This window comes from Microcaecilia unicolor, chromosome 3 (genome assembly GCF_901765095.1).
Source record: "Microcaecilia unicolor chromosome 3, aMicUni1.1, whole genome shotgun sequence".
Taxonomy (NCBI): domain Eukaryota; kingdom Metazoa; phylum Chordata; class Amphibia; order Gymnophiona; family Siphonopidae; genus Microcaecilia; species Microcaecilia unicolor.
In genome coordinates, this window is record NC_044033.1 from 156,175,607 (window position 1) to 156,201,894 (window position 26,288).

Below are 26,288 nucleotides of genomic sequence, written 5' to 3' on the forward strand. Positions count from 1 at the left end.
CTGCTCCATCTCTGCATGTAGAGCACATCTCTGTCTCTGTGTCATCTCTATATGCCTATCAAAGTGCTCTCTCTCTCTCTCTCTCTCTCGCTGTCTGAATCGAGTGCACAGCACCCTCTCTGAATGTAGAGCACTGTGCCATATTGTACGGTAGAGCATAGCTCTGTTTCTGAATGTGGGGCACAGCACCATCTCTGAGTATAGAGCATGATTCCATCTCAGAATGTACAGTACAGTTCTGTCTGTAAATGTGGGGCACAGCAACATCTCAGAATTTTGAGCACGGCTGCATCTTGGACTGTAGAAGCATGGCTTCCTTTCTGAGGGAGAGCACTTCTTCACCTGGGAAAATCAGCAAGGCTCCATAGTGCTATCTCGGGGTGCAAAGCATGATTTGTTCTCTGCTTTTTCCATATCAATCCGGTACATTTGGCTCCATCTATGTCTATGGGACACAGCTTTCTCCTGGGTTTTGTGGCATAGCCCCTTCTCTACATGAATCCCCAACTCCATTTCTGAGCATGAGGTGAGGTTTTATTGCAGGAAGTGGATCGCTTTCTTCCTGTGGTTATGCCTCATAGCTTCATCCTTAGAGTTGTCCAAAGCGCCATCTCTGGGTGCGTAGTTCACCCTTGTCTGGCATTGGGATGCAGTTGTCTCTGGATCTGGGTGCAGCTGCATCTCTGGATGAGGAGCAGTGGGCCATGCATGGAGGTGGAAGTGCACAACAGCTTTGACACTGTTGCATATCTAATTCTCGGACTAGTATCATCCTTGTCATCTGTGACTTTCCCACTTTGTTGGTGAATCTGTTCTAGCTGGAGAGTACGATTCTGGTGTTCTGTAGTGCACAGCTCAGCCCTTTCTGTGCGGAATGCTGCTACCTCATGTCTTATTTCAGCTCGTCCTATGTCTCTAGGGTTCTGGAAAGGGGAAGGGATGGGACTTGATATTCCGCCTTTCTGTGGTTGCAATCAATGGATTTTGCATATTTTATATAGGTAATTTGTACCTGGGGCAAAGGAGGGTTAAGTGACTTTTCCAGAGTCACAAGGAGTTGTAGTGGGAATCAAACTCAGTGGTTCTCAGGCCTCTCCACTAACCACTAGTTCATTCGTCTGCTGCTGATGACATGGAAAGAAAATTTATGTTTTACCTGATAATATTCTTTCCTTTAGTCACAGCAGATGAATCCAAAGTCCCACCCTTTCACAAGGTTGACACCAGCAGTTCAGTGTGTTTCTGTGCTTAGGTTTCTTGCTATGGTTGCCTGTGAATAGTTCTGCTAGTTGACAGGCTTATGCCTCATTCTATTAGGAGGGAGAAATGTTTACCTTATTATTCCTTCTATTTTGTTACGAGAAATACTGACTGACCAAAAAGCATACCATCCTATGTAGAAGAGTTCAGTTTGGTACTCTCTATCTCCACTTGCTGGTAGATGGTCATAACCTACAAGTCTCTGAATTCATCTACTGTGACTAAAGGAAAGAAAATTATCAGTTAAGACATGATTTTTGCATTCTTTTCTATCTCAGCAATTTTTGGCGGATCATAATGTTTACATACATTACTACTACTTATCATTTCTATAGCGCTACTAGACGTACGCAGCACTGTACACTTGAACATGAAGAGACAGTCCCTGCTCGACAGAGCTCATAATGTTTACATACATAATTGTTAAAACAAAAAACATGAAAAACAATATTTAAAACACTAAAAATACATAAAAAATTTTAAAATATAAAATAACTATTTCTGTCATTGTATTACAAAACATTCCCTACTAAGTCTCATGATGCCATGCTAAACCCCACTAAATGCCTGGCCAAATAAAAAAAAAGTCTTCCATTCCTGTTTAAATAAGGCTGACCCAGTGTGAAGCAACAAAGGTGAGAACTCCAGGGCCATACCAGTGCCAGCCATACAATTTTGGGCTTGGCGCAGTTCGTGGATCTCTCCCGACACTGAGAGATCCACGACATGCCCAGCAATCACAAAGGCTAGAGAAAGTGGATGCTACCCCCACTAACAAACACCTCCAAAAATACCCTGATCCATAACGCACCACTCCCGGCACAACTTACCAGTGGTAGGGAGGGGGAAGGGGATGGGTCAGCTCAGGAGCTGCCTCATTTCAACAAAAACCCCTCAGCAGCCCCTCAGCAGCCTTCAAATTACTACTACTACTACTACTACTATTTAGCATTTCTATAGCGCTACAAGGCATACGCAGCGCTGCACAAACATAGAAGAAAGACAGTCCCTGCTCAAAGAGCTTACAATCTAATAGACAAAAAATAAATAAAGTAATCAAATCAATTAATGTGGACGGGAAGGAAGAGAGGAGGGTAGGTGGAGGCGAGTGGTTACAAGTGGTTACGAGTCAAAAGCAATGTAACCATCAAAAATTCATGCTGGCTGTTTGGATGGGTGGGTAGGCGGAGCCTAGTTACCCGACTGTTGGTTAATCCAGACTGTCGGATAACCAAAGATCGGTTAACCAGGGCTCTACTGTATAAGCATTTATGTGACCAGCATCTGGTGTGCACAGATGCCAATACATACATTTACACCTTCTGCAAAGTTGGTGTAATAGTGTGCATGTACGCACATATTTTGTAAAGTGCATGGGTACATCAAAGCTCTGCCCCTGCTCCATCAAGATTATGCCCATGGGAATGCCTACAGGAGTCCTCATATAAGTATGTGCTGTCTTGGCTCATAGGAGGGAACAAAGGAAGGGTGGGGAAGATAGGCTCTATCAAAACAATGGGGGAGACGTATAATTTAATTAAACAATTATATTTATTGCAATACAATATGGCCATACAAAAAGGCAACTGAAAAGCAGATTAGCTGAACATATCAGCAACTTGCGTCATAACAAACAGGAAAATCCAATAGTGGCTCATTGGCAACAATGTAACCATTCGATTGACCAGCTTCGCTGTGTCATATTGATGCAAGTGCCTCCCCTTACACATGAAGGAGGTATTAGTGCTCGTTTGCTGGTACTTGAACAGCGTTATATTTTCACTTGGGGCACGGTGGCCCCCCTCGGCCTCAATCGCAAGGTTGCGTGGGTTTGATGTGGTGGCCCTTTAAAGTTGTGGGCGTGGCTTTACACGCCAGATGTTGAAAACGGGAAATTTCTGCCCTAGTAGCGCAGCGATGCGATCCCTGACCCCCGCTGGGGTGAGTATTCTTTTGGCAGGCAGTCGCATATGAGTATAACAGTAAGTGATGATTAACACTGTGCTGATAAGGTATGTATAGAATTTATATTAATAGCGATATTATTATTGTAATATTGTAGATGAAACGCTGGTTCCTCCTGAGGAAGTGTCGAAATGCGGTCCAGCATCGGGGAACCGCTTTTGAGTATGAACAGTAGAGTGTGTCTGCCGTGATGGTAGCTTCAGTAGCCTCTCACCCAGGCCTTATACCAACTGTGATAGAGGAGATTTGGCAGCGTGCTGGCGGGATGTGTATTTGCTTCCAGTTCAAGTGCAAAGGACTTTTTCACACATATAAACTGTGAGGACTTTGTAACGGTTCAAGCAACGTAAAACAAGTGCTAAATCACTGGCTGTGCGAGTGGAGGCGCAGCTGAAGTGAATAGCTTTTTGATCCCAGCAACTCTTGCAAAGACATTTGTTACTGCTTTTAAGTAAATATTGGTGAATTGTGATATGTATATTATGTGATATACTATGCCCATGTTACATGCGCGTATGTTTATATTGTTTACCGATTCTTGAAATTGATACGGGTAGGCAGTAAGGGTGAGTGGTGAATGAATGTTGATGGATGTGAGTGTAGTCTGATTTGTAAAAACATAGTGTTGTAACAATAAAAAGTAAGGTTTTTGGTATACTACTGGAGTTTTTTAGTGTGTTAAGGTATCGGTATAACTCCGGTATAGATTTATTATCCCCTATCAGTAGGATTGACCTCAAGATAGGTGCCACAATGAGGTGTACTTAGAACTAGATTCTGTATATGGGGCCTGAAAAATCTGTTCCTAAATACTTCTGCCTACGTGTATTCTGTACACCGTGCCTAGTTTTAGGCACGGTTTATAGAATATGTTTAGCCGGTTTATAGACTATGCCTATCGGCCATGCCTAGGCCTATCTCTAGGTGCATCCATTTACACGAAGTGAAGCTTGGTGTAAATACCAGCACCTAAGTTAGGTGCAGAGCAGGTATATTCTGTAACTAGATTTTCAGTCCACCCATGGTCTGCCTATTCCATGCCCCCTTTTTGGCAGTGCACATTAGAATTTATGCGCACCACTTTACAGAATAGCTAGCAAGTTGTACGTGTAAATTCTAATTAATGCAAATTAGTGTCAATAATTGCTTGTGGCAATTATCGATGCTGATTAGGTAGTTAAATTATTAAGTTGCTTATGCAAATACAGAATAAGACCGGATTTGTGCGCGCAATTTCGGTTGTGCTATATAGAATCCGGGGGTTAGTGTGAATAACAAGCATTTATGTGTGTCTAAGCTATTATTAAATACTAACATAAAGGTTGTTGGCACACCAAAACTTCACATGCCCACTTTTGGTACGTCAACGAAAATGGGACCTAAATGCCTGTGTGTAGATGTAAGCGCACTGGACCATACTCTGTAACTGCGTGTGTAAATTTTGGAATGCCCATGAAGCACCCATTTCCATGCCCATAGCTGCGCCCATTTTTAACTGTGCACATTAGAATTTAGGCATATTTCATTACAGAATACGCTTAGTGAATTGTGTGTGTAAATTCTAATTATTGCCAATTAGTGCTCATTGTTGCTAATTGAAAGCTCTACGGATCTGAAAAAGCTGTGGCCTATGAGAGCTTCAGTAGCCTATATTACTGTTATATGATACCTCTTTGCTACATTAAAAGATAAAAGTATAAAGTAAGTTGCATGTTCTAGGTATTTTGCCATATATTTTGTATAGTACTCATTTATACTGTATTGATTATTGTGGAGTGCTGGTGTTTCCCTTATAACTTTTAGAAATAGTAGCAACATTCCATGCTACCAATCCCAGGGCAAGGAGTTTCTTCCCCATATCTATCTCAATAGCAGACTATGGACATTTTCTACAGGAACTTATCCAAACCTTTTTTAAAACCCAGATACGCTAACTGCTGTTACTACATCCTCCAGCAGCCAGTTTCAGAACGTAACTATTCATTGAATGAAAAGATATTTCCTCGTATTTGTTTTTTAAAAATTTCCATATAACTTCATTGAATCTCCTAGTCTTTGTATTTTAGAAAGAGTAAAAAGTCTATCCACGTTTACCTGTTCTGCACCACTCAGGATTTTGTAGACCTACAATGTAATGATGCGCATGAAAGCACAGATAAAAATGAGAATGTTGCCACACTGATTTGGGAAATCAAACTGGATAGCTCTTCCAAACAATTGCAGAGGGCTGCATCTACATCTCAGGCTGAGGTTTGATCTTTCTGAAGAAAGTGAACAATAGATTCCACAGTGAGTGACTCTAATGTCCTGCATCTATTTATTTCCCAATACAGGAAGCGCTGAGCATAGCCAAGTCCCAGGTGGAAATGGGAGCCCAGGTTTTAGACATCAACATGGATGATGGCATGCTGGATGGACCTACTGCTATGACCAGATTTTGCAACTTTATTGCTTCTGAGCCGGACATTGCCAAGGTTGTTCTCCTTGTTTATCGCAAAACACAGACTGTAACTTTACTTTTTTTTTTTCAGCTCAAAACATATTGATGGCAAGTAATGAGTATTTGTTAAAGAGAAAGTATCTAGTTATCCATAGTGAGATAAAAAGGAACATCTAAAAAAACATCAGTATTTCCTAATGCAGGCTTTAAAAAATAGCGTATTCATATCAAATAGAAATTCCAATTATTTTAATCTGGAGGATCAAATCTTGGGTTCTTACACAGTTTTCAACTCAGCACTGCTGGAAGCAGGATACCATTGAGGTGCTGGTCTCTGGGGCTGTGGGGTTTTCAGGCTGTATTTTATCTTCAGACTGTGATTCTTCTTTCTGAAACATGCATGTACAACATGCTAAAAGAAAATCCTTCAGAAAATGGAAGAAGGAACTGACTGAAAATAATAACAAAACAGCATAAGGAATGTGTAACAAATTATGTAAGCCACTTTGAGCCTGCAAATAGGTGGGATAAGGTGGGATACAAATGCAATAAATAATAATAATTTCAAGTCAAATGCAAAACACTGATAAGGAAGGCAGAGAGGGACTTTGAAAAAAAGATTGCATTGGAGGCAAAAACATATAATAAAATTTTTTTTAGGTATATTAAAAGCAAGAAGCCGGCAAAAGAATCGGTTGGACTGCTAGATGACCAAAGGGTAAAAGGAGCAATCAGGGAAGACAAAGCCATAGCGGAGAGATTAAATGAATTTGTTGCTTCGGTCTTCATCGAGGAAGATTTGGGAGAGATACCGGTGCCAGAAATGGTATTCAAAGCTGATGAGTCAGAGAAACTGAATTAAATCTCTATAAACCTGGAGGATGTAATGGAGCAATTTGACAAATTGAAGAGTGGCAAATCTCCTGGACCGGATGGTGTCCATCCCAGAGTACTGATAGAATTGAAAAATCAACTGGTGGAATTATTGTTAGTAACTAGTAATTTATCATTAAAATCGAGCGTGGTAGTGGCAGATTGGAGGGTAGCCCATGTAATGCCGATATTTGAAAAAGGTTCCAGAGGGCATCTGGGAAATTATAGACCCGTTAGCCTGATGTCGGTGCCAGGCAAAATTGTAGAAACTATTATAAAGAACAAAATTACAGAGCATATTCAAAAGCATGGATTAATGAGAGAAAGCCAACATGAATTTAGTGAAGGGAAATCTTGCCTCACCAATTGTTCTGACCTGGTTTTACAGCCTGCCTCACTAACACAGACTACTCAATAATTACTGTGGATTCTTTTGGATTCGTATTGGGTAAATGAGACTCTTTGTTAGAGGTTTACTTCAAACGCAGAGTGTATAAGTCATTATTGTCTAAGATACACGATGATTAAGATATATACACAATGATTAAACTATATAACTGAAAAGAAACAATACCTATCTATAGTTAAAAGATACAATCATTACATCACTGGTCACTACATCCAAGCAAAGTTACTAGTTTCTAGACCAGGAAAAGAAGCAATAATACATCATAATATACATCATTGGTCATTAATCTTTACATCCAGGCTCTTATCAGCTGGGGGGGCCCTGTTCACAGCGAAAGCCAGGAGTTTCTTTGACCAGGAAATATAGTTCTCTGCGCAGTACATACATTACTCACAGACGATCTCCCCATTTCACTGGCAGAAATTCTCCTTTTTATTAGGCTTAGAACTCATGTGGCTTAGAACTCATGTTCAGAGCTAAGGAAAATTACAGAATGCTTGAGACATGTGGGAATGTGGTGACATGTTTCTCAGTCCAGGTGGCCAATCTGAACTCGAAACAGGCGCCACCTCTCCCTTTACATACCAAATTAATTAAAGCTGTGTCTTATCTTCCTCCACATTCCAAATCATTTTCACACAAACAGAATTACTTCTAATCAAAAATACAGACCCCGAGTGCACTGTCGGTCAAGGCAGAGTTGAAAAACAATCTTTAAAATCTTCCATTATATCAGTCTATTACATTTCTTTGAAGGGGTGAACAAGCATGTGGATAAAGGTGAGCCAGTTAATATTGTGTATCTGGATTTTGAAAGGGCGTTTGGCAAAGTACCTCTGGTTAAAGGATAGGAAACAGAGAGTAGGGTTAAATGGTCGGTATTCTCAATGGAGAAGAGTAGATAGATAGTGGGGTTCCCCAGGGGTCTGTGCTGGGACCGCTGCTTTTCAATATATTTATAAATGATCTAGAGATGGGAGTAACTAGTGAGGTAATTAAATTTGTTAATGACACAAAGGTATTCAAAGTTGTTACATTGCAAGAGGATTGTGGAAAAATTACCTTACGAGACTGGGCGACTGGGCGTTTAAATGGCAAATGACGTTTAATGTGAGCAAGTGCAAAGTAATGCATGTGGAAAAGAGGAACCCAAACTATAGCTATGTAATGCAAGGTTCCAATTTAGAAGTCACTGAAAAGGGATCTCTGCATTGTTGTTGATGATACGTTGAAACCGTCTGTTCAGTGTGCTGCGGTGGCTAAGAAAGCAAATAGAATATTAGGTATTATTAGGAAAGGAATGGAAAACAAAAATGAGGATGTTATAATGCCTTTATATTGGTCCATGGTGCGAACACACCTTGAATACTGTGTTCAATTCTGGTCGCCGTATCTCAAAAAAGATATAGTGGAATTAGAATAGGTACAGAGAAGGGTGACGAAAATGATAAAGGGGATGGGACAACTTCCTTATGAGGAAAGGCTGAAGTGTCTAGGGCTCTTCAGCTTGGAGAAAAGATTGCTGAGGGGGAGATATGATATAGGTCTATAAAATAATGAATGGAGTGGAATGGGTAGACGTGAATCGTTTTTTACTCTTTCCAAAAATACTAGGACTAGGGGCCATGCGATGAAGCTACAAAGTAGTAAATTTAATACGAATTGGAGAAACTTTTTCATCACTCAACATGTAATTAAACTCTGGAATTCATTGCCAGAGAATGTGGTAAAGGCGATTAGCTTAGTGGGGTTTAAAAAAAGGTTTGGACAGCTTCCTAAAGGAAACGTCCATAGACCATTATTAAAATGGACTAGGGGAAAATCTACTGCTTATTTCTGGGATAAGCAGCATAAAATGTTTTGTACTTTTTCAGGATCTTGCCAGGTATTTGTGACCTGGATTGGCCACTGTTGGAAACAGGATGTTGGGCTTGATGGAGCTTTGATCTGTCCCAGTACGGCAATACTTATGTACTTATGCCTCATCTCTGTGAGCTGACATCAGCGTCTACCTCCTGTTTTTGGCCCATGGCATGCATGGATTTATTGTTCTAATTATACCATTGATTTCCCATAGATAGAACTACAAATTTGTGCATGCCATGGAGAAGAACTAGGACTAGATCAGCCTGTTCAATTGACCTCAGGTGAGTTGGCAACTTTATATACCACCCTGTCTTTGTTATAGTGGATTGTAAACTGCTAAAAAATCTAGAAGTAAAGTTCTTTACAATTAGTGAACCATATTGCTTATCTCCCTAAAGGAAAAGGAATCCTTCAATTACAAAATTTATTTTAAGTGTACAACTAGAATTCTCTGCCCCTGGAATTCCTTCGCTGCAGTTAGGGACCATGTTTCTTTCCTTCAGACTAGGGATTCAGTGTGCAGTTGTCACTTACACTGCAGCTCAACTCTGCTACCAGGGTAGAAGCATACAGTGTGTGTATTTCTATATTCAGAATGAGAAGTAGTCTATTAGTTCGCTGTCTTCAATCATCATAGATGTCAAAAAAAATTAAATTAATCTGTGTCCTTGTTTTCACATTTAACCTCACCTCAGGTCTCCTTTTACAAAGCGGTGCTTCCGATTAGCATGTGCTGAATGTGAAGAAGCCCATGGGAATTGAATGGGCTGTTTTGTATTCATCATGCAGTTAATCTGCAGCGCTGCTTTGTAAAAGGAGCCCTTAATGTTAAGTGGGACCCTGTTTACTTGCTGTTTTCCCCATAGACACAAGCCTCCTGAGTAGCAGTTGCCATGGTCGCTGGTGTTTCTTTTTTTATTATTTTTAACTTTCCATTTTTATTGAAAAGAAATGTTTATAGTAAATCCAAACCAGCAAAATAGTACAATCAACATTGTTACAAACTAACCCCCCCCCCCCCCCCCCAATTTAAACCCCCGTGTCTGGCGTTTCTTTCTAGCCACTGGCCAAAAGTAAGGCAGCTTTCATTGGTCTGCTGCTTAAAGGCTTAGGTGTTTTGTTAAATTGAAAATGAACAACTGCCTCCAGTTTTTGTCTTGGTCAGGCCTCTGAGTAGTACATAGGGGATCACAGAAAGGAAATAGGAGCTGCCACTGTATTTTCCCCAGAGCCCATTTTATTCATAGAGTGAAGCTCTGTTTTTAACCCATTTGGCCCATATTTAAGAAAGCTGGACTGGGGAAAATGTTTTGATTTTCTGTTTCTCCCTAAGGTTGCCAACTGGATCCAGGTTCGTCCAACAGGGTTGATCCAGTCCTGGGTTTACCCCATTGCATGCAGGAAGTTGTAGTCTTGATTTTATTATAAGCAGTGGGGAAATTAGAACTATAAGTACCTTACCCAATGGACAACCCAGGACTGGATCAACCCTGTCAGGCGAATCTGGATCTAGTTAAGAACATAACATAAGAGTTGCCATACTAGGACAGACTGAAGGTCCATCAAGGCCAGTAACCTGTTTCCAGCAGTGGCCAATCCAGTTCACAAGTACCTGGCAAGATCCCAAAACAGTGCAATACATTTTATTCTGCTTATCCTAGTTGGAAACCCTATTTCTCCCTCACTTTCTTTAAAACTGCTGATGTAATTTTTAGAAATGGGGCTGATGCTCAGAGGCGTAGCTAGGGTGGGCGCAAGGGGAGCAGTCACTCCCCCAAACAGATTTTCAAATAAAATGGCGCTTATGCACCCTGTTCCCCATCCCCCCGTCACCTTCTCTTCTTTTCTGCTGGCTCTGCTGCAAGGTTCTTGTCTTCCTGGGTTGGCGGCAGCAGTAAAAACAATACAAAGACACGCGGGACCAGTTTCCTCCGTATGCCTGCTAGCTGTGTCAGTCACACCCTTTCTAATGTAATCTTCCTGTGTCAGAGGGGTGTGATTGGCAGAGCTAGTGGTGGTGCATGGAGAAGAGAAAGCAGGTGATGCTGGAGTGGGAGGCGGAGAGGAAGCAGAGAAAGAGAGAGAGAGAGAGAGAGAGATGAGGTTAATGATAGAAGAGAGAGAGAAAAAAGATAATGCTGGGTGGGGAAGAGACTTAGAGAGACAGGTTAATGTTGGATAGGGGAGAAAGGACAGAGAGAGAGGCAGGTTAATGCTGGATGGGGAGAAGAGATGGAGAGTCCTGCTTGTCAGATGAAGAGAGAGAGAGAGGAGAGAAACACAGCAAATCTGAAATCTGGTGGCCATTTGGCAATGTACTAAAAACACTGATAGTCAAATCATGTTATGGTTACCAGTATGAGAGGAAGGGGATGGATCTCTGAAGGGGGTGAGTAAGCTCAGAAATAGTGTTTAAAAGATGGAGAAAGAGAAAGCAATAGGATATGGGGTATAGGGTAAGAGATTATGGCTTGGAGTCAAGGGAAGGAAGGAAAGATAGGGATGGAGCTTTGGCTGGTGAGAGAATGAGAGGCAGTTGAGGGTAGAGTTCAGGGGATGGGAATGGGGGAGTAGGGAAGTGGAAGAAAGATGGGGGGCTAGGAGACTGAAGAAGGAGAGATACAGAGGGGCAAAGGGAGTGTTGGAGGGGATGAGAGGGAGATGTGAAAAGGAGTCTAAGGACTTGAGAGAATGAAAGTAAAATCAAATGGGTGGATATAAACGCAGAGAAGAGAAAAGTGTGTGTGTGTGGGGGGGGGGGGGGGGGGAGTGGAATAAAACAAAAGATCAGTGCCAGACAGAAAGAAAGATAGAAAACAAGAGGAGAGAGAAGAAATAGAATGGCCAACCTGGAAAAGAATCATGGAAAAGAGACTGAGACCAGCTGAAGTAGAACAATAAAATTCCCAGATGACAAAGGTAGAAAAAAATATTTTTTTATTTAATACTTTAAAGAGCTGAGATGTACATGCTTTGTTAAATGTACATTTTTTTCTATTTTTATTTTGAAAAGTGCAGGTGTAATGGAAAAGTTTGTGCTTGACATTGAGTTCTGCCTAAGTATTGTTATCATATTTAATGTTCCTTGAAAGTACATAATGAAGTAATGATATCATAGTTAGTGTTCTTTTGAAAGTACATAATGGACTCCCATATGGATATTTAGTGCTCTCTTGAAAGTACATAATGGACTCTCAGGACAGGAATTGATAGCATTATCATATTAAATGATGAAGTAATTTGTACTAAATGGAATGACAACATGCTTAGGGCTAAGGATGATGTTTCACATGAATCTCTTGAAACCTGACCAGTTCCTGGGGATGCATTAAGAAACTTTCATATCCTTAACTACACGTCAGCCTTATTCAATTAAATGAGATCATGTTTATTGGTCAGTATAAAAGCTGGGAGTTAAGGGCGGACAAAGAGAGGTTTGAGCCAGGAGCAGGCGTGTTGCCTAGGCCCCTTTTGCCTGCTGAGACTCTCTGTTTGGCTGCATTAGAACCTCCCAGCTGCTGACAGGAGATGTCTGCAACTCAAGCGGTAATGTACTGTATGATTTATGATTTACTTACTTGAATAAAGTTTATGTAATAAAAGCAGAACAACAGGGGGAAATTAATTTAATTTCTGTTTCTTAAGGAGTCTGGCTTTCTTGGGGTTCTCCAGTTCATGTTTTGTCTGCATGTTTTTGTGGTCCCCTATTTTCTATTAGATGAGGGTCTGTCCATATTCTGAGGGGAAAGATTTTGCTAGCAAAAGGATGGACAACCTTGGTCCTCAAGGGCTGCAACCCAATTGGGTTTTCAGGATTTCTCCAGTGAATATGCATGAGATCCATTTGCATTCAATGGAGGCAGTGCCTGCAAATAGATCTCATGCATATTCATTGGGGAAATCCTGAAAACTCAACTGAGTTGCAACCCTTGAGGATCAAGGTTTCCCACCCCTGTGCTAGCATGTAGTGTCTGTGTTGGAATCTGTTACAACAGTCCAGCTTGTTCCGGATTCCCAGTAGCAGATGTATTGGTGCTCTAGGGCCCAGTGTAATATTTAATATCACTGTCTTTTCATAGGTGGGCTAGGGCTGTTATGGTCTAGTAAGTTTTCAGTATAGGTTTTGAGTGTCTTTTTGCCAGGATTTTGTGTTTTTTCACAAAGTGTCTGGCTGTATTTGAAAGTATGCTCTGGGACAAGGGCTGCCTTTGGCGGCCCTTGTCACTCAAAGTAAAAATGCTTAGGACTGGTGGTCTTCACATTTGCTGTTTGGCAACCCTTGTAGAAGTTGAACTTGTCTGAAACAGTTTCTTTAAAACAAAGTCAGTTTGTTTGGATTAACGATACTCATATTCAGTTTCTCACCCAGAGATGTCATGATCTGGTCTGTACAATTTTTTATACTATTTCACAAAGTCTTCTCTAATTTGCCTGTTTCCCTAAACTATTTGTTCATGATGCTTCTTGCGAAAAGAGCATGAGCTGTTCTTTAGAAAGACTGTTGGTAAAAGAAATAATCGTTAAGTAGCATGTGAAATGTTGATATCGTGCTTGGAGTTGGATTGTAGCCCCTCACTCTGTGGGAAAGTTCTATGCAGGAGTGATCCATAAAGCTGGGAATAATGTATTGGAGCATGGGTCTTATATATCCATCTCTTTACTAGGTAACGAATATTTAAAATAAAAAAAAAACCTAACAAAAATATTAGCAGCCTGGCTCCAGAAAATTATGCTGTAGTTGGTGCAGGAGGACCAGACAGCTTTTATACAAAGATGGCAGGCGGCTGATAACAACAAGGAGTGGGAACTGGATCAGGCTCTTCAAGAACAGACTCAGGACGCCAACATGAAATAATGGATGTTTATTTAAGCTGACTTGACAGTTTTATTGCTGCTATCATACTGGCTTTGTTGCCCTGTACAAAATATCTTTATTTTAATTTAGCTAACTGTGGGTTAATCTTGCCCAGATCCAGCAGCCTCAGTTTTTTTTCTCAATTGCCCTAGCTTAGTTAGCATAGCCTTTTCATCCTTTATATGCTTATAATGTTGCTGGACTTGGGTAAATTTGCCTTCTGAGGTCTTCCTGTTTCTTTTCTTTCTCTTTTTTTTTTTCTTGTGTACACTCATCCTTATAAGTTTTCTCCTCACCTTTGCCTTAAGACAATCCCTTACCACAGTAGGAGAGTGCTTAGCAGAATCATTTTGCTCCTGATAGAAATGTGTATCCTGCCTCCTCCTCCTCCACTGTCTCTTTGATCTCCCTTGCAGCTTACTTTGCCACTTTCCCTATTCTGGCCCTTGTCACCACCATCTTAGCTGCGTACACTGAAGCCAACTGTGTCTTCCTGTAGGTGAAGATGCTTGTTAGAGGCTACGTGTTCAAATCACATCGGTGTCATCAATGAATTAATTTAGGTTTATTTATCCGTTACTAAAGTTGTATGGACCAGCCACCTCCTAATAGGTGGAATAAATAAACCAAGGCTACGCTAGAATGAGAAATGCGATTGTTTATTATTCACCAAGCACAGATAAGAAATTGGAATTTCTCATGAGAGTACAGAACTGCTTATACAAAAGTATTGGCTGTATCTGGCACTCTGACTCCAGTTTCCTGGTACAATCACTTTTATACAGGTAATTTCAGTAACATATGATAATATTGTGGTTACAGGTAATTGACTATATGTTAATTGGTCACATATAATTAGGTTATATGATAATTAATTGGTTACAGATAATTGGTTGTATGATAATGAAGAGGCCAACATTTCCTGGAAGCCTTGCCATCTACCCGTGAAACCACATTGATCATTTTTCCATTTGAACATCTGTCACTAACTGTCAAATTACTAAACCCCGGTGGTCAGCTATTTTCTTGCACCTCCACTTGTGACATTGAGGGGCATAATCGACCGGTGCCGGCGATCTATTTTGGTGGCGACGCAACAGCTGCCCGTAACCGTATTATCGAAAAAGATGGTTGGCCATCTTTTCTTTCGATAATACGGTTTGGCCTGGCCAAATGCCAGAGTTCGCCGGGTTTGAGATCGCTGGTTTTGTTTTTCAGCGATAATGGAAAAAATTGCCGGCCATCTCAAACCCGGTGAAATCCAAGGCATTTGGTCATGGGAGGAGCCAGCATTTATAGTCCACTGGTCCCCCTGACATGCCAGGACACCAACCGGGCACCCTAGGGGGCACTTATAAAAATTTAAAACAAATATTCAAATACCTCCCAGTTGCATAGCTCCCTTACATTGGGTGCTGAGCCCCCCAAATCCTCCCCAAACCCACTCCCCACAACTCTACACCATTACCATAGCCCTTATGGGTGAAGGGGGGCACCTACATGTGGGTACAGTGGATTTTGGGGGGGGGGGGTTGGAGGGCTCAACACTTAGCACCACAAGTGTAACAGGTAGGGGGGGATGGACCTGGGTCTGCCTGCCTGAAGTGCACTGCACCCATTAAAAACTGCTCCAGGGACTTGCATACTGCTGACAGGGAGCTGGGTATGACATTTGAGGTTGGCATACAGGCTGGCAAAAAAAAAGATTTTTATTTTTTTATTGTGGGAGGGGGTTGGTGACCACTGGGGGAGTATGGGGAGGTCACCCCCCATTCCCTCCGGTGGTCATCTGGTGAGTTGGGGCACCTTTTTGAGGCTTGGTCGTGAAAATACTGGCGAAATACTGATTAACGCCGCTTTTTTTTCCATTATCCGCGAAAGCCGGCCATCTGGTAGCCACGCCCATGCCTGCCCATGTCCCGCCTTCGCTACGCCGCTGACACGCCCCCTTGAACTTTTGCCGCCTCAGCGACGGGAAAGCGGCGATGGTGTCAAAAAAGCAGCTTTCGATTATACCGATTTCGCCGCTTTTGCAAGATCGCCGGCCATCTCCCGATTTATGTCGGAAGGTGCCCGGCGATCACTTTCGAAAATAAGCCTGAAAGTGGCTCAACAGATCATGAGTTCTTGACTCACTCTGAAGTTCAGCTGAAAGTCACTTAGAATTGGGCCTTGTCAGTTTTACTGTCAATTCAGAGCCTGAACCAAGGTAGGATGTCAGGCCTGCATAATACCCATAATAGACAATTTTGGTCATCATAAAGGGTATCCATTCCTTTTAAACTGCCTGCACAACCTCTGCAGCGGCACTTCTCAGCGTTCCAGGGCCAGACTGCACTATTTTGTTTTTGATTTCGCCAGAGATCCAGTTTTAAGCAGCCCTTAGCTTTGTTGACGTGTACTCTCTCTTTTTACCTCCTGTTTTTCTTTTTCTTGCCTTTATTATCTTCTGCTTGTTTCCTCTTCCTGCCTGCTCAACTTTCCACATTTCTTTTTCTGTTTTCTTTCACCTCTATTCTTGTCCCTTTCCTCCTACGCTATGATCCTGGATTCCCAACCTCTGCTACCAAATCCAGACACCCCCTCTCTCTCATGTCCATCCTCAATCTCCCCCCCTCCCCCACCACACACACACACACACACACATACAATAAACAGTTTCCTTTTCATTTCATTCTTCATAACCCTTCAACTGGCTGAAGCAAATTAGCAGATGTTCTGCCACATAGCTGTTTTGTGTTCCCAGGAATGTGCTGTAAATAGGCTTTGTTCTGTTTGCAGGTGCCATTGTGTATTGACTCCTCCAGTTTCTCTGTGATTGAAGCTGGGCTGAAGTGCTCTCAAGGCAAGTGTATTGTGAACAGCATCAGCTTAAAAGAAGGAGAGCAGGACTTCCTGAAAAAGGCCCAACTTGTTAAGCAGTATGGAGCAGCGGTGGTCATCATGGCTTTTGATGAAGTAGGGCAAGTAAGTGCTTCTCTGCATTTTTTGCATCATTGGAAGGGCAATGTAAGAACATGCCACTGCATCTGCCAATTACTGAGGTGTTGTAATGTGGACATAGAGGGTAATACTTGGTGCCAAATATGCTTGGAAATGACCAGCCAATAATCTGTCTATGCGCTGTTCTTTAATGCTGTGCATATCTTTGATAGTGCATAGTTTCCAGGTGGATGCTCACATGGGTGGAGCATGGGCAGGGCTCACAATTATGTAACTTCTGAAATATTATGGGCCAGATATTTGGCTGGAGGCAATCAGCATTTTGCTGACCACCGCTGGCATTAAACTTGGAAATTCAATGATGACACACGGGTAACTGCATTTTCTATTGAAGGCACGTTTGTGGAACAATGTACCTGGTCATTTACGTCTTGCTAGCAATGTTGGACAGTTTAAGAGACTGTTGAAGACCCATTTGTTTCTATTGGCCTATCCGCTGGTGTAAGGCAATACTGTATGTGCAGTGTAGACAGATTTTACATCTTGTTTTATTTTTGTTTTTGTTATTGATATTTGTAAATTTTGTAGATGTTTTATTGTAATCCACCTAGTGTTTAGGTGGAATATAAATTAATGAAATAAATAGCCAGTTAAGTGTGATATTCAGCACTTAACCGGCTATGGGTTACTGCATACAGATAGGATTGACTTAAATGCATTCCTGTTTATGCGGTTAACCTGGCTAGTTAAGTGCTGAATATCGGTACTTAACTGTCCAAGTGCTAAATAGCTGGTTTTCAGTCGAGTACCAACTGGTTATTTTCAGTGGCACTAATCCGGTTAAGTGCCACTGAAAATTAGCAGTTAGCCCTGAACAGCCGATGTAACCGGCCAGGAACTGTTGATATTGTCAGTGCTTAAGGTCATAACTTGTTTAGCATTAGGATAGGTAGTGCGTTAGAATGAGAGTGTCATGTGCATGTGCTTTAACTTGTTTTATCACTTCAACAGGGGAAATTCACAGAAATTTGACTGGTTTTGATTGTTAGATAGTTTGTTTCCATATCATCATGCTGATCAATCCATAGACTGGTGGGTTGTGTCCATCTACCAGCAGGTGGAGATAGAGAGCAATCCTTTTGCCTCCCTATATGTGGTCATGTGCTGCCGGAAACTCCTCAGTATGTTCTCTATCTCAGCAGGTGGTGGTCACACACAGCAGCAGCTCTGGCTAGGTCTCCAAGCCTAATTTTTAGGTTTTGTTGAGTACCTGGGGTTGAGGGCTCTTCTTGAGCAAGTGCAAACCTGGTGGTGCCAGGTCCCTCCTTTTCTTCCCCCCTCCCGCTGGCTCCGTTAAAAAAAAAAAAAAAAAAAATTTTGGACGTCCTTAAGGGCGTTTATTTCAACGTTAATTTAAGCGTTTATTGCAGCTACTCACTGGGACACCGGCTCGTTACAGCTCGGAGCGAGAAGCAGGTAATTTTTACCTTTTTTGTAGCGGGCAGGGGGTTCCCCGATCGATCTCCACGTGGCCTATGGCGTCGGAGGTCGAGGGCGCAAAGAATCGCTCCCCGGACCGCGTGTGCGCGTCTAGCGGGGATGCGGGGGTGTTAGTCTGATTCGCCCTTGTTGGGTGTCAGTTTGGAGGCCGGTCAGTGTCCCGGTTCTTCCTCCGGTGCGGCGGTTTTTCCCGCCATAAACGCCCATCCCCCGCTGCTCGCCTCCGCCATCTTGACCGGCCACTCTGCTCGGACGGCTTCTTCTTGGGCCGCCCTTGAGGTGGGAGACGTTAATGCCATGGCCGCCCTTGATTTGGGCGACGGCAAAAAAGCGGCTAAAGTTAAGCGCCGTTCTTCCCGCGCGGCTCCTTCGCGGAGTGTCGCGCCGGACGCCATCTTGGATGCGCAGCATGTTTCTCCCCCACTCTTGTGAGCGCCAGTTGAGGGTGCGTCAAGGGCTGTGGCCCAGGCTGCTGAAGTGCACAGTCTGGGGGGTTTCTCCCCCGAGTTTATTTTGCTGCTGCATCAGGCCTTCCTTATGCAAAATGCTGCCCCTGCTCCCTTGTCCGATAAAGGGCTTGAGGCCCCCGGAAGTAAACGCCCTCGGGTGGATTTCCAGGCCTTAGAGGACTCTGTCTCCTCTGATGTAGATGAGGGCAGCGTATCTGAGTTCTCCCAACGGTCCTTTGGGGATTCCTTGGAGGAGACGGATTCCCGCTCGGATGGAGCGGATGAACCCTCTGCAGCGCGGATCTTTCGCTCAGAGGACTTGCCCAACCTGTTAATGCAGGCCATGAGCATTTTGAAGATTTCCTCTCCGGAGGACGTCTCTCCCTCAGCCCCTGTTGGCTCCGCCATTATGCTGGGGACGAAGCGCCCGCCTAGAACCTTCCACGTGCATGATGCCATGCGCACCTTGATTTCGGCTCAATGGGATGTCCCGGAAGCGAGCCTCAAAGTGGCTAGGGCTATGTCCCTCCTCTATCCTTTGCCTGAAAGTGAACGGGAGGCCTTTCTTTGGCCTACCGTGGATTCTTTAATCACTGCAGTGACTAAGAAAACGGCGTTGCCGGTGGAAGGTGGCACGGCCCTAAAGGACGCCCAAGAGAGAAGATTGGAGGCAGCCTTAAGGTCGTCCTTCGAGGCGGCTGCTTTAAGTTTGCAGGCCTCAGTTTGTGGCTCCTATGTGGCCAGGGCGTGCCTGACGATTGTGCAGCGGGCTTCCCCCTCGGATCCTTCCTTGAGGGCTGACTGGCCAGCCCTGGAATCGGGCCTGGCTTATTTGGCAGACTTACTGTATGATGTCTTGAGAGCCTCGGCTAAAGGTATGGCTCAGACAGTCTCTGCGCGGCGGTGGCTTTGGCTGAAGCATTGGTCTGCTGACCACGCATCTAAGTCCCGCCTGGCTAAGTTGCCTTTTAAAGGCAAGCTGCTCTTTGGGGTCGAGCTGGACAAAATTGTGACCGATCTCGGCACATCTAAGGGCAAGAGGTTACCAGAGGTCAGGGCTCGGGCCAGTGGTGCTCGCCCCGGTAACTCCAGAGGACGGTTTCAGGAAGCCCGTCTGTACCGCCCGGGCAAGTCGGGCTCCTCTGCCCCCTCTTCCTTCAAAAGGAACTTCTCCCCCAAGCAGCATTCCTTTCGCAGAGACCGCCGTCCCGGAGGTGCGCCCTCTGGTCCTCCCCCAGGGTCTCGTACCCAATGACGGGGCCCTGGTCCATGGCCCAGTGCAGATTGGAGGACACCTGTCCTCTTTTCTGGGCAAGTGGACCAGGGTAACTTCAGACGCTTGGGTTCTGGAAGTCATCAGAGACGGCTACAAGCTAGAGTTCTGCCGACCCTTAAGAGACGGGTTTGTACTCTCTCCCTGCAAGTCTCCGGTCAAAGCTGTGGCAGTGCAGCAGACCTTGGACAACCTGATACGTCTGGGTGTGGTCGTTCCGGTGCCAGAAAATCAGCTTGGCAAGGGACGTTACTCCATTTACTTTGTGGTACCAAAGAAAGGAGGTTCTGTCCGGCCTATCCTCGACCTCAAAGGGGTCAATCGGGCCTTGAAAGTGCGGCACTTTCGCATGGAGACTCTCCGCTCTGTTATAGCGGCAGTGAAGGCAGGGGAGTTCCTGGCATCTTTGGACATCAAGGAAGCGTACTTGCATATTCCCATCTGGCCTCCTCATCAACGCTTTCTGCGTTTTGCAGTCTTGGGCCGACACTTCCAGTTCAGAGCCCTCCCGTTCGGGTTGGCTACTGCTCCGCGGACCTTCTCCAAAGTAATGGTGGTCATCGCGGCCTTCCTGCGAAAGGAAGGAGTACAAGTCCATCCTTATCTGGACGACTGGTTGATCCGAGCCCCCTCTTATGCAAAGTGTGGCAAAGCTGTGGACCGGGTGAATGCTCTTTTGAGCTCCCTGGGGTGGATCATCAACTGGGAGAAGAGCCAGCTGCGCCCGACTCAGTCCCTGGAGTATCTGGGAGTTCGATTCGACACCCAAGTGGGCAGAGTGTTCCTGCCGGACAATCGTATTGTCAAACATCAGGCTCAGGTGGACCAGTTCCTAGTAGCCTCTCCTCTTCGGGCTTGGGACTATGTGCAGCTGTTGGGCTCTATGACGGCCACGATGGAAGTAGTGCCCTGGGCCAGGGCTCATATGAGACCACTACAACACTCTCTGCTGCAGCGCTGGACTCCGGTGTCGGAGGATTATGCTGTGCGCCTTCCCTTGGACCCAGCAGTGCGCAAGGCGCTGAGCTGGTGGCTGAAGACAGACAAGTTGTCTGCAGGAATGCCTCTTGTGACCCCGGAGTGGATTGTCGTTACGACGGACGCCTCTTTGACGGGCTGGGGAGCCCACTGCTTGGGAAGGACAGCGCAGGGGCTCTGGTCTCCTGCAGAGGCAAAGTGGTCTATCAACCTCCTGGAACTCAGAGCCATTCGGTTGGCGCTTTTGGAGTTCCTCCCGGTACTGGCGTTGAAGCCAGTACGGGTCCTGTCGGACAATGCCACGGCTGTGGCCTATGTCAACCGCCAGGGAGGTACCAAGAGCGCCCCTCTAGCCAAGGAGGCCATGAATCTATGCCAGTGGGCGGAAGCGAACCTGGAACAGCTGTCAGCGGCCCACATTGTCGGAGTCATGAATGTCAAGGCGGACTTTCTCAGTCGCCATACCTTGGATCCCGGAGAGTGGCAGCTATCTGCTCAGGCGTTCTTGGACATCACGAAGCGCTGGGGCCAGCCGAGCCTAGATCTGATGGCGTCATCGGCCAATTGCCAAGTGCCGCGCTTTTTCAGCAGAGGACGGGACCCTCAATCCCTGGGAGTAGATGCTCTTCTCCAACAGTGGCCGACACAGGAGCTTCTCTATGTGTTCCCGCCCTGGCCCATGTTGGGCAGGGTGCTAGACCGGGTGGCAAAGCATCCGGGCCGGATAATCCTGGTGGTCCGGACTGGCCCAGACGTCCCTGGTATGCGGACTTGATCAGGCTCTCAGTGGACGATCCTCTGCGGCTGCCAGTGGAGCAGGGCCTGTTGCATCAGGGTCCCGTGGTGATGGAGGATCCCTCCCCCTTTGGTCTTATGGCCTGGCTATTGAGCGGCAGCGTCTGAGGAAGAAGGGCTTCTCAGACAAGGTCATTGCCACTATGCTGAGAGCGAGGAAGTGCTCTACTTCTACTGCTTACGCCAGGGTTTGGCGTACCTTTGCAGCGTGGTGTGAAGCAGGCTCACTTTCTCCCTTCACTGCTCCAATTTCTTCAGTGTTGGCGTTCCTGCAAGAAGGTCTGGAGAAAGGCCTGTCGCTCAGTTCCCTTAAAGTCCAGGTAGCAGCTCTGGCTTGCTTCAGGGGTCGCCTGAAGGGTGCTTCCCTGGCTTCGCAGCCAGATGTGGTGCGTTTTCTCAAGGGAGTTAATCACCTGCGCCCTCCTCTGCACTCAGTGGTGCCTGCGTGGAATCTCAACCTGGTGCTAAAGGCCTTGCAGAAGCCGCCTTTTGAACCCTTGTCGAGGGCATCTCTGAAAGACCTGACGTTGAAAGCAGTCTTTTTGGTGGCTATCACTTCAGCCAGAAGAGTTTCCGAGCTCCAGGCACTCTCATGTTGAGAGCCCTTTCTGCAGTTAACTGAGGCAGGAGTGTCTATTCGCACAGTGCCTTCCTTCCTGCCCAAGATTGTTTCTCGCTTCCATGTGAATCAGCAGCTCTGTCTCCCTTCCTTTCGTAGGGAGGACTACCCAGAGGAATACTCTGCTCTCAAATATCTGGATGTGAGACGAGTCATCATCAGATACTTGGAAGTGACCAATGATTTCCGGAAGTCGGATCATCTGTTTGTCCTGTTTGCAGGTCCTTTTAAGGGTCTGCAGGCTGCTAAGCCTACAGTGGCAAGATGGGTCAAGGAAGCCATTGCAGTGGCTTATGTGGCCGCGGGGAAGGTGCCGCCTATCCAGCTGAAGGCTCACTCCACTAGAGCTCAGGCGGCCTCGATGGCAGAGGCCGGGTCCGTCTCCTTGGAAGAGATTTGCAAGGTGGCAACTTGGGCATCGGCCCATACCTTCTCCAGACATTACCGCTTGACTGTGGCTGCTCGGGCGGAGGCCCGGTTTGGAGCTTCAGTGTTGCGGTTAGGGATTTCAATGTCCTGCCCTGGGTGAGTACTGCTTCGGTACATCCCACCAGTCTATGGATTGATCAGCATGATGATATGGAAGGTAAAATTATGTATCATACCTGATAATTTTCTTTCCATTAATCATAGCTGATCAATCCATAGCCCCTCCCAGATATCTGTACTGTTTATATTCTGGTTGCATTTCAGGTTCAAGTTTAGTCTTCAGTTCCTGTTCAGGAGGACTTCGTGTTCAAGTTTTTTCAATTGGATTCTTCAAGAGTTGAGACGAGTTTGTGTTACAGTGAGCTGCTGCATTCCTCTCCCCTCCGTTTTACGGGGCTGGATTGAGACTTAAATTCTGCCGGCGCTCCCTCCTGCTTCGTGCGGCTGTAGAGCAGCTTTGTACCCCTCCCGCTTCGGCGGTGTTAGGGTCAGTCAGCTCCTCCCGCGATTGCGGTTGCAGGATAAGCCAGATCCCCCTGCATCGGCGGGCGTGGTGTCCCTCCCCCGCTCCGCGGGGATGAGCTGGACGGATTCCCCTCCCCCACTTGTGTGGGGATGAGCTGGGTTAATTTCCCTCCCCCGTTTCGGCGGTGGTGAGCTGGGCAGAGTGTCCATTTGTGGGTGTAATTCTCTAAGTGCTGAGTCCTGCGGATGGAGCTTGGATATCGACATACTGAGGAGTTTCCGGCAGCACATGACCACATATAGGGAGGCAAAAGGATTGCTCTCTATCTCCACCTGCTGGTAGATGGACACAACCCACCAGTCTATGGATTGATCAGCTATGATTAATGGAAAGAAAATTATCAGGTATGATACATAATTTTACCTTATGCTAGTTTGTTTTCCAGCTTTGGGATACATTGTGGGATACATTGTGGGATCTCAAGGAAGCTCACAGATGTTTCGGCAGGTTCACTGAAAGATTTACTCAGTTGATTTTTGTTGATGGGAATTGTTAAATGGGGCTAGAGAAGGTACATAAGTATTGCCACACCAGGACAGACCAAAGGTCCATCAAGCCCAGCATTCTGTTTCCAACAGTGGCCAATCCAGGTCACAAATACCTGACAAGATCCTGAGTGCTGCTTATCCCAGAAATAAGCAGTGGGTTTCCCCCAAGTCAATTTAATAATGGTCTATGGACTTTTCCTTTAGGAAGCCGTCCAGACCTTTTCTAAACCCCGCTAAAATAACCGCCTTTACCACATTCTCTGGCAACAAATTCCAGATTTAATTACACGTTGAGTGAAGAAACATTTTCTCCGTTTTGTATTAAATTTACTACATTGTAGCTTCATTGCATGCCCCCTAGTCCTAGTATTCTTTTGAAAGAGTAAACAAATGATTCACATCTACCTGTTCCACTTCACTTATTATTTTATAGACCTCTGTTATAGCTCCCCTCAGCTGTCTTTTCTCCAAGCTGAAGAGCCCTAGCCACTTAGCTACCAAAGGTCTTAAATTTAAAATCGGCAGAGGGTCCGTTGAAAATTGAGCAAGCGTATCGACTGGGGCCAACTCACCCAGATGAGTCGTGCCCAAGGATTGTGATTCTTAAACTACATTATGTGGAAAAGATGGAAATTATGCGGGCTTTGCGAATGATGAGAACACTGACTTATGAAAATAACCGAATCTTTTGCTTCCAAGACTTTTCAGTGGCGCTAGCTGCATAACATCGTTCGTTTGTTTTCCAAGACCTGTAAGTTGTTGTATGCAAGGAAAATACCTTTTGTTTTACTTTACCCAGTGCGCCTCAGAATCTCCCACATCTGGTGAGGTCTCAAAATATGCTACTGAATTGACCTCAGAGCTGGCAACGGATGTTGGGCCGGGTGCGACCTGAGGCGAGATCTTAGCTCTTTCAGTATTTTGGCCACTGGACTTAGGTGGGATCTGAGAATGGGGGTCTCCACTTGTTGAAGTAACTGAGTGTGACAGTGCATAAGTAGTTTCCCTATGAAAACTGTATACAAAGTTGGCGACTGAAGACAGTAAGAGAGAATTTTTTTTTTTTTTGTAAAGGAATGAGAGGAGGAGGGTGCGAATTTACACAAAATACTCCTTTGGAATATTGATATAGTAGTCTCAAGAGCAGCAAGGAGCTTTGCTTACAGTGTGTTTCTGGACCTTTCACTTTTTTAACGTATAGGAATGAAAGGAGTAGGATGAAATTCCACACAGACTACTCCTCTGGATTATTGTTATAGGAGCCTCAAGAGCAGCAAGGTGCTGTACTTACAATTTATTTTTGGAACTTTGCTCTGCAAGCAGAAGAATAGGAAGTAATTCCACATAGAACACTCTTTTGGATTATCAATGCAGTTTTTTTTTTTTGTCTATAGTCATTACAGCAGTAGAACGAATCTTTACACAGAATGCACCTTTGAATTATGGATGTAATAGGCTCAAGAGCAGCAAGGAGCATTGTTTAAAGTTTATTTCTGGAAGTTTCACTTTTTTATGTATCGAAATGAAAGGTGTAGGATGAAACTCCATACAGAGCACTCCTTTGGATTACTGGATTACTTTGGATTACTTGGATTATAGGAGTCTCAAGAGCAGCAAGGAGCGTTGATTGCAGTTTGTTTTCAGAACTTTACTTTTCAAGTGGAAAATAGGAAGCAGTTCTACATAGAACACTCCTTTGGGCAATTTTTTTTTTTTTTTTTTTTTTACTGGAAGGAGCAATGCTATTGCAATTTTATATACAAGTGTATTTTCTTGCTAAGTTTAATAAAGGTTATTTTTATTTTTATTTTTGTTACATTTGTACCCCACGCTTTCCCACTCATGGCAGGCTCAATGTGGCTTACATGGGGCAATGGAGGGTTAAGTGACTTGCCCAGAGTCACAAGGAGCTGCCTGTGCCTGAAGGGGGAATTGAACTCAGTTCCTCAGGACCAAAGTCCACCACCCTAACCACTAGGCCACTCCTCCACTCCGCAATGTAATAATGATAATATCGCAATGTAATAATGATGCATGGGGGGAGGGGAAATGGGAGGGACTCTTGATCAGAGTCTTAGAATTTTTATCTAGAGGGGTCAGGGATAGGGGAAGTGTGGGGAGGGAGGGGAGGAGGAGGAGTTGTGTTTTTTTGGGGTGGGGGGAGGGTTGGTGTTTTGTTTGACGGGGATGAGAGTCAAAGATGTATGTAAGTGTTTTTGGGTATGGTTGGGGAATGCTGAGGGCTTGTATTCCTGGATGTGGGGGGTGGCGCCCCTTTCTAAATTTTGGTATTTACTACGGTAGTAAGTGTGTAATCCTTGGGGGTCCTGGGGTCACTTTTTATATCCTGGAAGTGGGGGGGGGGGGGATTTCCTCGCCGATTAAATGAACGAAGGTTCTGCAGGCTTTGAAATGTCATAAAACAGATGTAGCGTTTTTGCAGGAGACCCATCTTTTTTTTTTTATTATTATTTATTTATTCAATTTTAATTATACAAGCATATCAATCTTGTAACAGGAAAGAGTGATCAAGAAAGAAAAATACTTCATAAAGCAAAACATTTTACATAATAATTTCTTGTCTCAGTCAAAAGTCCACTAACAGGGAGTTCAAAATGTA

At 44.6% G+C, this 26,288-nt stretch overlaps 1 protein-coding gene across 1 annotated transcript in view; it reads left to right on the forward strand.

Annotated features, from left to right (window-relative positions):
• The window catches only part of MTR (5-methyltetrahydrofolate-homocysteine methyltransferase), a 345,546-nt gene that overhangs the window by 136,732 nt on the left and 182,526 nt on the right, over positions 1-26,288 (forward strand). The window contains 2 exon segments of the mRNA XM_030196515.1: positions 5,559-5,699; positions 16,450-16,635. Coding sequence (XP_030052375.1) covers positions 5,559-5,699; positions 16,450-16,635 — 327 coding nt within the window.